Below are 13412 nucleotides of genomic sequence, written 5' to 3' on the forward strand. Positions count from 1 at the left end.
AAGAGTCAATAAATTTTTAATCTGTAACAGAGATTATTATAATCTATCATTATAAAAAAAAAATTAGACCAGCAACTAATACAATTACTAGAACGTTTAATTTTTCCTAATCGTATTGCTGCATCTATTACAAGTAGTTTGCTCGGTAACGATGAGCTTACAGTCTGCATTTGTTTACCCATATAACTAATACTACAAATAAAAAGTTAAAAACAGTAAGGCTAAAATAAGCAAATGAGTTATAAAAGGTTCACGCCTATATCACGCCTTTATCACGCCTATATTATGCCTATATACTCCCTGAATACTGAAAGGCAGATTTACTTTTAAAAAAGTCTTTCACCTATGTCAACAGAGTAGCAAGGTTTTAATCTTGACGCAAACAAAAACTATATGTGTTTGTTCATTCAAAAAAGTACTTTCGAAAAAGTATTAGTAAATATCTAGTACCTTTTTTAGATGCACTTAACGCATTTTGACACAGCTGTCTAAATAGTTTATAGTTATATATTTTTAAAAGTTGTTAAATTTTTCTTTTAAATAAAACTAGGAGCCTATAGTTTAAAATGCATATTTTAATAATTGCAGCTATGGTTTTCTTTAACATCTGCAGCGGGTCAGATATTGGTACTTTTTTTAAATTTTTTAAATTTTTTTATTGCGTCAGCTTGGATTCATTTCAATAATTGAACGTTTTCGTTTTGTTTAGATGATAAAGGAGGGCCATGTCTACTTTCTGAATCTCATGCAGTGGTAAATTTTATTGATTGTGAAAAAATTAATTTGAATTAAGTTTTCTATACTGTTCTATTTTATGGCGCTTGATGGGTTCTTTAATTTTATAATGTAGAATTTTTTTGATAGGATCTTTTTCATACTTTTTAGTGTTACCGCACCTTCACTGGATGCCGAAAAGAATCAAATTCTTATAATGATCGACAAAATTGTCTCAAAGATTTCGATGAGTGCGTTGCTGGGCCCTGTCCAGTTAAAGTATAGTGTTTTTTCTTCTTTTCTTATAAATTTAGTTATTATTATTTTTATTTTTTTTCCTTATTTTTCATTTTTTTAAAAAGTCATTTATTATAAAAATTAAATTTTTTTTTGAACACTGCTGTTTCAATAAAAAGATTTTAAATTATATCCAGTGTGAAGAACAGTATTCTGAATGCCGAGTAAAATCAACTTCGATACCAACTACGTTTCGTTGCATTGAAGACCACGCTAAGTGCATCAAAGTTTGTAACATCAACACTTTCAACGGTTAAAAATATTTGAACTTTAACAAAGGAAAAAAAAAAAATTTATTTATTAAGTTTCCAACTGTAGCTTTTAATGATAAAAAAACTAGAAACTAGAAACTAGAAAGTTTTTTATTTTAACAATCCTATTTTTCCAATTTATTACTAAAATTTTATTTATAGTTTGATATACGTATAGTTTAAAAAGGCGGTCTTCTTATAAAGTTTATACTTTTTTTGGAGCTGGTAGAGCTTTTCGTATAGAATTTCTTCTATTTATATTGTGTGTCTTTATCTTACTTTACAGTTCATACATTTAATAATAAAAAAAGACCATAAATATGTAACAAAGTTTTCAGTAAACCAGTTGAAGGGTACACGGGAAAAAACGGGATAGTCACATTTAAAAAGTTTTGAGAATGTATATATTAATCTATTATAAAAGTTTTCATATAAAGCATAGAGGTAAATTAGAAAAAATTATTTCTTGATTAATTTATCTGAAGTTTACATTTTTTTATAAAATATTTGTAACTTTTATTAAAAAAATTTTTTTCTTTACTTTATACAAAGACTTTTATAAATGATTCATAAATACTTTCTTAAAACTTTTTAAATGCGACTATACCGTTTTTTCCCGTGTACTCTTCAGTTTTTTGTACCAAAACCAACACAGTTTATTTTAAAGTCGCAGACCATTATTGTAAAAAAGCTTTCCAAAAATGGTTTCTAAGAAGAAAATTTTTTAGTTTAAATCAGAATCAAGACGGTATAATCACTCACAAATTTTGATTTATTTTATTTTAAATGTTTCTTTTAAAATAGATTGGTCAGATAAAATAAAGACAAGTTCGTAAAACGATTCGTTTTTTTAACTTACCCTGTAATTATTTGAAATAAAATTAATGTTTATCCCAAATTAATTTTCTTAAATTTATTTATTATATTATCTACTAATGATATCTTTCACCCACGCGTCTTTGATGTCCGTTACTAGTGCCGGGGCGCTTGGAGGTTGCTTTTCTTCTACTAAATTATTTATTCGAGACCACAAATTCTTAATAGGGTTTAAGTGCAACAATTTCTCTGTCATTTCAGGATTTTGACTCAATTTTTTGCAAAAAAATCCTTGGAGCGCCGTCATTCATGAAAATCAGTTTTACGACCAGCTCATCTCCTTGTGGGGTAGTTCAGCCAATATTGAACCACTAATATTTGGTGTTAAAGGGGATGATTTTATTGAAACCGAAGAAACTCATTTTTCAATTGATCAAGACTTATCAGAAGAGGTAGAGTTAGTTAACAACAGTGATACTGCTGAAAGTATTAATAACCCTAAAAAAAGAAAAAGCTGTGTACCACAACTTATTGACAACAAAAGAAAGCACTTGGAACGAAATTTAAGCGCCGCCCAACGCGACCAACTACTGCTTAAAGAAGCTAGAGACGATACTCAATTTAGAAAAGAAATAGCAGAAGCAATGCAAGAATCGACAAAGTGCTTCACAGAAAGTATTAACACTGTAAGTAAATCAATGACTGACCTGGGAAATGGCATAAGTCGTTCTATTGAGCTTTTGGCACAAGCTATGATAGTATAAACTCAACAACAATCATCAAACCAAAATCAGTTCTATCAACATTCACCTAGCGTATATTCACAAATGCAATTTAGTCCCTTAGTGTTACCAACAAATAATTGTCTAGATAAAAACACTTTCGAATATATTGAGAAAAAATAAAAACAAATAATTTTATAAAGAGTCTAATAAATATGTTTAAGATGTTTATTATATATATATATATATATATATATATATATATATATATATATATATATATATATATATATATATATGTATATATATATATATATATGTGTGTGTGTATATATACATATATATATGTGTGTGTGTGTTTGTGTGTATGTTTAATTTATCAAATCTGTAATAGTTCTTCGTATAAGTAATAATTCAGCTTCATTTATAGAATATATTGAGTTTGGTACATTTTTGTATTTTTTTTCGTTTTTTTTAATGAGATCTGTTTGTGATTTAGCTAGGTCGTCGTCAACATAAGAATTTGTTTTTTCACATATGTTATGCAATACAAAAACTCTTCTTGTTAAAATACCCCATCTAGCTTTAAGGCGATCAAAAGCGCTCTCAATAGGATTTCGTGCTGCTCTAAGCATGTTGTTAAAAATTACCTCTTCATTATTTGAACAATGTTTATATTCTTTCATACAGAATGGTAGTAATGGATAGGCTGGATCACCAATAAGATTTTTAGGTATCTTCTCTGCTTTTTTTGTTGGTTTTTGAAACGTTTGAGGAAGAATAGCATTTCTTAACTTCATATTTATTGATGAGTTTGCAAACACTTTAGCATCATGTACACTTTCTGGCCACATGCACTCAACATCCATGAAATAGCCTTTGTAATCGCATACAGCTTGAACACTAAGAAAAAAATATCGCTTATAGCAAAAAAAATCTTGTGAGTTAGTTAATGGACGACGAATAGGGATATGGGTGCCATCGATGCATGCAAAGGCTTGTGTCATTCCAATTTACTTTCAAATTCTGATACTTTATTTCGCATTTTAGTTTGATTTCTTGGAAGAAATAGATACTTTGGCCCAAGATACTTTGATATTAGACTAGCCCTGCTAGAAAAAGCTAGGCTAACCTTGATATAGGTACTTTGATAAAAGATTCAATATAATAATACAATTACAAAACTTATGCTGTTACATAGAGCTTAATGAGAGCTATCCAATGACGCCTAATTTGTCTGTCTATGTTAATTATGACGGAAGTTATGATTTTTTTTCCGCGTGTGAAAGTGTTAATTTCTGCTATAGAAAATTAAGAAAAACCGTGACCAATATTTTGCGTTACTGGCACTAAAAACTGCATAAGTAAAAAACCGACTGAGATAATGTAATAAAATTTAAAACAGCGATTCATCATTATTTGATCTTTAATTTATTACATTTTTTATGGATCAAATAGCTTATTTTCATCTTATCAGATACAAAAAACAAAGTGGAGTGGGGTGAATTTTGAAGAGGATGCAATTTAAAAATTAATAACTCACAAACTAAGTGCAAAGAAGACTTTTTTTTCTAAGGAATATGACTCATTACATTAACTTTATGTTTAAGGTACAAATTACTAGTCTACTGAAAGGAGGCTTATATAAATATTAATTATCAATATATTATTGAAAATCTTTTAAAATGAAGTAAAATTGACAACAACATAAAGTTAAACACAATTAATCATAAAAAATGATACGTTCAAAAGAACAAAAAAATTAAAATGCATAACTAAAATAAAATACTATTGTAAACATTTGTCTAATATTTAAATACCGGTAACTAAATGTAGAACCTGAATCAATAGAAAACTAAATTACCAAAAGCAACGTCAGCCAAGAGGCTATCTACTGGTATTTTAAAGTCTTCTGCATCATCTTCTTCTTCATCCTCTTTCCAATATGCAATTATAAAACTAACAACTTTTCCAGTAACAGGTGGGAACTTCATAACTATTCTTCCCTTATAAGCTACTTCACTCCCCTCCTCATTCCATAAATGTTCAACTCTAGCTCCTTCAATTTTAACTGATCCTCATTTAACATTTCTAATACTTTGACTCTTTGGTATTCTGAGAGAGAAGAGAAAATGGAATTATGTACAATATCTAAACTATTTTCTAAAATAAATTTTTTTATATCTCTAGCTAATCTATTTCTCTGTTCCATTTCTCTCTTCTGATCTTTTTCTTTTAATCGTAACTTTGCTAACTCTTTTCCTCTCAACCTTCTCTCTTTACTTTGTTTTCTTGAAACTGCCCCCCTAGATATACAAAATTTAACTATTTTTTCTTGATTTTTTTTTGTATTATTACACAGCCAGTCCAGAGATTTGTTCACCTTAACCTTTGTCTTGCCATCTAAAAATGAAATTTCAGCATTGGGCGCCCTGCGAGTAAAAAAGTCTATCATGCCAAGGGTTTTCCCAGCCCAAATATTATTACAAGGGGCACTAACTGCCTTATCTTGCACGAACTGGGTCGGTGTAGAGAGTTCACCAGTCAAGTACCTTGACAGCTGCCTTTTTAAAACTGTCACTGTAGCATTAGCTATTATTTTTAAAACAGAAAGCAATTGCTCCAAATACTTCCCTTCAATAATGCGTAATGCAACTAATATCTCATCAGAAATTAGTGGGCGACCAAATGCATCTAACTGTGACGACAATAGAAATTCCGACTCATCACAAAGTATTTCCACAACCTTAATTGCAGACTCTCAGACTCTTGAGATACTCAGCCTGAAAAGAAGTTATTTTTTATTAGAAGTTATTTTTTTAGATCATAAATTAATACATGCATTAAATAATTAAATTACATTGTAAGAATAAAAAAAATTGCATATCAATTCAAAATGGTTTCTTTGTTTTTCCTCTGCATAAAAAAGGGCCATCCAAGGTCCAGTTAAGAATTTGCCCCAGAGTCCAAGGGCTTGTAGATGGATCATTATCTCCTCATTCTTGAAATCTCTTAGTAGAGATGTCCTCAAAAGTCGTGTTGTTGCAGTACTTCTCCAGATAGTTGACTAGTATTCGTCTGTGCCTAAAAACAGAATAAAACAAATTATGCATTTGCTATTGGAAAATCAAATGCATGGACTAGACAGTTGAATACCAATTGTCAGTACCTGTATACAATGCCAGCTGAACAAAACAGTATTTGCAATCGGTTGCCAACATACCTTGGAAAAGTACTGCAAGATAATCCACTTTGCTTGAGAAAGGATTTAAATCCATGCGGATCTCCTTTGGCCTTGTATCTGAAATACAATAATGCAGACTTAAAATATAGCAAGCAATTAAATTCTGATTTTATAAAAAAAGTAACAATATGCAGTTTGTTTACATTATTTGGATCAAATACATAATTCAAACATTGACCTTTACTTTGAAATGCTGTACAAAAGATTTGCAGCTCTGCAATTATTATTGTTTCTGCCACTTGTAGCAGAGCAATTACTTCCATTTCTCTGGACATCTGCGCAATTGTTGACAGATTGGGAATATCTTGAGGCTTCAAATTCAGGTTACCAAGACTTTCACATGACATGATCACTTTAGGTATGGCATCTACAGGCACGTTGCTTTCAAGACAATGGTAAACAACCAGACGCAATGAGGCATTGAAACTTTTTTTTTCTTTTGTAAAAATTGAACCCTTTTTAATTTGATTGATGTCGCAGTTTAGTTTTTAATATCACTTTTGTTCAATGCTAAGTCTTGAGCTCTAAGTTTTTTTTCTAAATCTAAAATAGTAAATTCTAATGTCTTCTTACAACTTTTATTTTCTTTAACTAAACTTTTGCATTTGAGGTTCAACTTTTTCAAAGATTTTGTTAAAGATATAACATCAGCTTCATATTTTTGGGCCTTTAACTGATATTTCGAGATCTGGCGTGAGGTTCTTTTAATTAGTTGGTTCACTCTCTTAACTTGAAAAGTCTTACTGATTGTTGTTTTCTCTTTTTTTACTGTTTTGATCACTGTCCTAAACTTTTTGTTTTGAGTAAGTAAGGCTTTATTATAAAGTTTCCTTTTTTCACAGGAATGACATTCTCTGTTAATCCTTGTCTTTAATAAAGACACAGAAGGAGGTGTCTTTGGCTGAACAGGGAGAAGTGATGCCCTGGCTAGCGGAAACTTGAAGTCTTCACTTAAAAAAACAACTATTCTATCTATTCAGCTATAATGTGTCTTTTAAAAAACTGGATTTTTTCGTTAACTCTCAGAATTGATAGTGTTAATGATGAAACTTTACAATAATATTTATTAAATTGCTGAATTAAATATTTAGCTGTTTCTGTAGCATTTCTGTTCTGTTGTAAAAAAACATTGTACACAAAACCATTTGAAAGTAGTTTATACTTATGGGAACCAAGAAGATCTTCAAAGTCTTTTGCCTTTTTAATTAGTTTCTCCATGTCACAAAAACAAGTTATTGTAAAAAACTGAAATAAAAAAAAAAGGGATTATTTAGTAATTAACAAGGCAACTTAATAAAAACAAAGAAAAACTACTAAGTATTAATTTTTAAAAAAATAAATCTTATTTATCGTAGATTAGCAACTAAACTACGATAAACAAGACATAGCTATTTCAATTATATTATTATTGATTTATTAATTATTATGCCATTTAAGCTAAGCACAATTTACTACACTTTATTATCATTATAACTAAGTAAAATAAAATGTCAAATTTTATGAAATTAGAATTCAACCATATTTTGAAAAAATAACAATAATAGTTTAAGAAACTTGTGTTTAAAACATTTATTCTAAATTGGATTGTGCAACACCACAAATGCCCATTATCGGTATTAATAAACGGTTACTTATGGGTAAGTTCGTTGGGAAGCATTTATTTTTAAAATTGGGTAATTCATTTACATAAAAAATACACAAAAGTAAATTAGATACATACATCCTTATGCAAATTTAATAAAAAAATGACTATCTAGCACAAAAAGCAAAAAATTTCGAAAATAAAAACTTACCTTGTTTTGAAAAACAAATTTTTCACTAACAACACACTGGATGAAGGATTTCCAAGTTACTTATAAAAAGATTAAATATTCAATGTTGAAATACAAACAAGCCTATTTTAAAATCTAGAGAATTTAAAGAGCAGTCTGGTTTTAAAAAAACACACTATCCAGAGATGAATAAAAATCGGGTTTATTTAAGTATATGAAAAACCAAGTGCAGTTTCCGACTCAAGTTACGGCCGATATTAAAGTATCTATATATAGAACAATAGACCATTAAAAGTTTACAACAAGATAACAATAGAATCGAAATAAAAAAAATATTTAACGTTTATATGTGCGCACGTTTCATGCTCTTCAGATATCTGTTCACAAGCAACAAGAGTACAACCGTAGCATAGTTTCGCATACATCGTGATTTTTAATAAAAAAACTTAAACTAAGATAAAACAAAGGTTTAAACGATATCAACTATAAACTAAAATATACAGTAACCATAACTTAAAATCTCCAGAAAAAATGAATATTTCCACTATAACAATTAACTATTAATTGTAACGCATTTATTTTCTGGTAAACGTCAACTAAATAATCACCCCAGAAACGTCAAAACACAATAATCAAAACAACGTACAGAACACTTAAAGGACGCTTATTGTACGCAGAACTAGACACTGAATCATATTCCACTCTGAAATTCACTTCTCAATACAGAAATGCCGGGCCGGCATTTCTGTATTGAGACACTGAATCATATTCCCCTCTGAAATTCACTTCTCAATCCAGAAATGCCGGCCCGTTCGGACCCCGAACATGGCGGCCATAAAAAAGTCGAACAATGGCGGACATCGGACAAAACATTCTTCAATCAGAACCAAACATTTCGATACGGACACCGTTGAAAATTTTTCAATTCAAACCGATCAATCATCTTGTAAAATTTTTTTGACTCGGTCGCACATCGGACACAATTTGGCCCATGTCCAACCATCTCTATTTATTCGATCATAAAAAATTTTATTAATTATTTTAATGATAAGTTGAATGTTTTTAAAACTTCATCTGGTTTCCTAAATAGTATACAATATTAAATACAATATTCAAATAAATATAATATTCATATTAAATACAATACCGATATAAAATAATCTTTAAGCATAACTTCTCAAGTGCATTTAGGGCCTGTTTATATGGAAAAGGGCTAGCCCGTTCTCAATACTGGACACATTTACCTTGCACTCGCTAGCAATTATGTAAAATATCTCTTCTCTTCCCTCAGAACTACAACGGCCTGATGTGTTCCAAATAAGTGGTGGACCTTTAATAGCTTCCACTGCGAAACAATAGCAAAAGTCTTGAAATAATTTAAAGCTGTGGTGAATAATTTGGATTAAAATAGGAATAAATTCAAGAGAGATAATAATGCTGAACAAGTCGTACAACCGAACAGTCGAACACTTTCGGAAAAGTCAATCAATTTTAATCGATTTGGCCCAGAAATGCCGGCCCGGTCGGACGCCGAACATAGCGGCCATAAAAAAGTCGAACAATGGCGGACATCGGACAAAACATTCTTCAATCAGAACCGAACATTTCGATCACGGACACCGTTGAAAATTTTTCAATTCAAACCGATCAATCATCTTGTAAAATTTTGATCGGTTTTATTGAAAAATTCAAATTTTCAGTGTTTCTTTTCTTTTGAAAGCGAAAACTACTGGTATAGGCAAGTCAGAAGTTTGGATGAATTTTTCTTTGCTCTTCAAATTACATGCCACCAAACCTGTCAAAAATATTGCAGTTTGTAACATTTGTAAAAAAGCGGTTCACCAAAAGCTAAGTAGCAACACTACTTTGATCAGACATTTAAAAACACATGCCGCAACAGCTCAAGATCCTTCACAGTCTATTTTGCCAGTAATAAAAAAGGAAAATTCTACCTTCAAAACATCTGTGCAAGTTCATAAAAACCACAAGAATACGATGTTGAATAGTTGTCTTGCGTTATTTAGTACTGATCTTCGTCCATTTGTAACAATTTATGGGGAAGGATTTGAATCTGTTATAAACACTGCTATTCATCTTGGTGCTACTTATCGGGGACATATTACTGCTAAAGATATACTTCCTTCCCAACACAAAGTTGCTGAAGCCATGAAAACTAGTGTTTCAAAGTCTAGAATCACAATCAGCCGAATACTCAAAGCGAAACTAGAAAGAAGTGGTGTAGGCATAACTACTAACATTTGGACTGATGATTTTCACAGAAACTCATATATATTGATGACGCTGCATTGGATTGAAAATAATCAAGTACAGGAGGCGGCAATGGCTTTTTCTGTGTTACCTCCTATTTCAAAAACTGCCAATGTCGTCTCTCGATATCTCATTGACAATTTTAAAAAGGTAGATGCCTATACTGCTGGCGGACTGAGACGAATAATTTTCACTACTGATCAAGGTTCTAATATTTTGAGTGCTTTCAAAGATAGTGGCTTTGTAGTAGCAATAGAAGATATAGACATTTGTCCAGAAATCTTGCAATCGACAAGAATTTCATGTAGCAGCCACATCTTGAACAATGTTTTGACAAAACTTTTTAAACCATCTGAACTGAAAATTCACTGCTTATCTTTGCATGATCTTCTTCACAATTGTTATCAATTTGTTACATTCGTGAAGAGTGGAAATGTGAATGCAAAATTAAGCCGGACTCTAAAAAAATATGTAGCTACACGTTGGAATTCACATCTGGCACTCTTTAAAGGAGAACTTCTAATGTATGATGAATTGTTGATTCATTTACGAAAAACTAATAAAATGGTAGCAATTGAGGCAATCGACAAAAATCAGTTGGACGTTTTGGTTAAATTTTTAAAAGTTTTCAAAGCTGCAAGTGATGATTTGGAAGGGTCAACCTATCCAACAATTTATATGCCAATTTTGTTAAATTTTAGTATGCAAGATTACTTCAAGTCTTTCTCCTCATCTTTTGCACAGATTCCTTTGAACATTACTCCTGAATCAGACAATCCTGAGTCTTATGTAATTGATGATGACACTGACTTGGCAAACACTCTTCCTGTTGAATACTTCTTGCGTTGGGTTAATGATTCTGACTTTGAAACTCAATATGATTCTCAGGTCTTCACACAGGACTTTGAAAACCAAAGAGATATTATTATATTATTTAGAATAATAAAATTGAACAATATAATAGAACTAAAGTTGTGGCACCAAATCTTCAAGATTTAAAAAATTTGGGGAATGAAGCACTAAAGTGGTGGGGAAAAAATAAAGAGACATTTCCAGTATTGTTCATTGTATCTAGCTTTGTTCTTGCCATTCCTGCTACCTCAGCTCCAAGTGAACGAATGAATTTCATTGCAAAGCTGATTACTAATGACAGGAGAGCCAATCTTGCACCAGAAACAATTGAAGCCTTGATGCTACTTCGAATGGACAAGGAACTACAAAATTCCCATTTCAATGCCGAGGACAAACACTAAGAAAACTTATTGAAAACTTACTCAACTTTTTTTTTTAATTTACTACCGGTATATACTTCACTTAAATCTGTACTAGAAATTACTACGAACCTGTAAGTATGAAATACCAATAAATATGAAGAATTACAACAACAAAAAGAAATTGTCCGATTCTTGTGTTTTTTATTTTTCATTTTTTTGCATGTTCGACGTCCGACCGCGTTCGAGAATTTTAGTTCAATGACTGTTCGGTCAAAAATTTTTTGTCGATCGGTGTTCGGTTCGACATTAGTTTTTCTGTCCGGTGTTTGGGGTGTCCGAGTTGTCCGGGTTGTTTGACAAAATTATTGGTGTTCGTGTTCGACCGGTTCGGTGATTCGGACCGTACGAACACGGGCGAACAGAAAAACGTCAATCAGTCCAAACATCTCTACGAATGAAGCAAATGAGCTGCCAGGGTTATGCCGAAATATTATAAAAATTATGCGGAAATGTAAATTGTTTAATGCAGATATATAAATTCAAATAAGAAAATCAAAATAAGAAAACATAAATAAGTTTTTTCAAATTTTTTTTTAAAAAGGTTAAATATAAGCAGGTGGCAGCCATTTTATACTCAAGGATTGAGTTTATTGATAAATTACAAGTGGATTTTTTTAATTTCTTGTTCTAATATCCTATTTTCTTATTCATATTTTCTTATTGTGATTTTCTTATTTTTTTATTTTCTCATTTTTATTTCTGCATAACCCTGTAATAAATTATAAGTCTGAAATAAGAAAAATATTAAAACTAATATATATATATATATATATATATATATATATATATATATATATATATATATATATATATATATATATATATATATATATATATATATATATATATATATAATATATATATATATATATATATATATATATATATATATATTCAGTTCATGAATAAGATTCATAAAAATATCAGTAAATCAAATATAGGGTTATGCGGAAATTAAATTAATATATATTAGATCATGCTTAATATAAACTAAAAAATGCGGAAATATAAAATAAAACAAGAAAATCAAATTAAAAAATATAAATAAGAAAATATCAACTTAAAATAAAAAATTATAAAAACCCCTGTAGTTTATTAAATAAACTCATTTATTGAGTTTTATTTTATATTTTCATTTTTTCAAATTAAAATTTTTTTTTTTTTTTTTCTTTATTTTAATTTATATTTTTGCATATTTTAATTTATATTTTTGCATATTTTAATTTATATTTCGACATAACTTAATATATTTTATTTTGTTTGAAGCCAGTTTATTTTGGTAAAATATTTGGCTTGAAATATTAATTCATTTTAATTGTTTAATGCAATGTTTTTTTACGTCCCGTAAGTAAACAGCATATAATCAACTATAATTCCTAAACTTATAATAATTGAACGCAATTTCAATATACAGGAAAACAAATAAATAATTTTGGGATGATTCATACATATATAAACATCTAATCTGTTAAAATAAAAAATATATATCAAAACCAATTTTTTAGTAGCGAAAAATGCAATAAACCAAAATACATTGATCGAAATGATGATGATAATGGATACATTATACAGTTCTCAACTTGCTCATTTACCGCCACTTTTTTCATCTTATAAAAAATATTTTAAAATTTCATCTTCATCATTACCGACAATAAACTTACCCTATTTTTAAAAAAATAAACAAAAATTGAAAGAGCATATTTTGTTGGTGTATCCAAAAGCAGGTAAATCTACGCTGGTTTTTTCGTTATTTTCAACTCCTACACCATCTAGTGAAACTAAACTGTATACTCCCGAATCTAAGCCGTTTACACCTGATTCTAAACCGTTTACTTCAGCATCTTTACCCTTTACTCCAGAATCCGTTTCTACACCCATTACCAAACCAGCACCTGTTACGGAATCAGAAATATCTGAAGGAGCAAAGGCTTCATCAGGTGAGCGCACTGTTTCAGCAGAAAGAAAACGGTATTTTTTAAGGAGAGCAAAAAAAAATAAAAGACTTTTAAAAAACCAAAAGTCAAAATGTCCCGTAAGTAACCGTGGAGTTCCCC

At 30.0% G+C, this 13412-nt stretch overlaps 2 protein-coding genes across 2 annotated transcripts; one reads left to right on the forward strand and one right to left on the reverse strand.

Annotated features, from left to right (window-relative positions):
* The first annotated feature begins 473 nt into the window (after window positions 1–473).
* Window positions 474–1361, forward strand: LOC100203959 (uncharacterized). Its single transcript, XM_065798313.1, has 4 exons — window positions 474–627; window positions 710–753; window positions 886–993; window positions 1149–1361. Exons 1-4 carry the CDS (start codon window positions 567–569, stop codon window positions 1266–1268), a joined length of 333 nt encoding a protein of 110 aa, XP_065654385.1. The 5' UTR covers window positions 474–566; the 3' UTR covers window positions 1269–1361.
* A 1810-nt stretch (window positions 1362–3171) lies between these two features.
* Window positions 3172–3807, reverse strand: LOC136081203 (putative nuclease HARBI1). Its single transcript, XM_065798501.1, has one exon. It carries the CDS (start codon window positions 3805–3807, stop codon window positions 3172–3174), a length of 636 nt encoding a protein of 211 aa, XP_065654573.1.
* Between the last annotated feature and the right edge of the window lie 9605 nt (window positions 3808–13412).

The sequence above is a fragment of the Hydra vulgaris genome, chromosome 06 (assembly GCF_038396675.1).
Source record: "Hydra vulgaris chromosome 06, alternate assembly HydraT2T_AEP".
NCBI lineage: Eukaryota > Metazoa > Cnidaria > Hydrozoa > Anthoathecata > Hydridae > Hydra > Hydra vulgaris.

Bases quoted from the DNA above. Each gene is read 5' to 3' on its own strand.
- LOC100203959 (XM_065798313.1), top strand. From the start codon at position 567: ATGCATATTTTAATAATTGCAGCTATGGTTTTCTTTAACATCTGCAGC. The intron at 628-709 runs GTACTTTTTTTA...CGTTTTGTTTAG, and splicing joins CTGCAGCGGGTCAGATATTG to ATGATAAAGGAGGGCCATGT. The intron at 994-1,148 runs GTATAGTGTTTT...AATTATATCCAG, and splicing joins CTGGGCCCTGTCCAGTTAAA to TGTGAAGAACAGTATTCTGA.
- LOC136081203 (XM_065798501.1), bottom strand. From the start codon at position 3,807: ATGACACAAGCCTTTGCATGCATCGATGGCACCCATATCCCTATTCGT.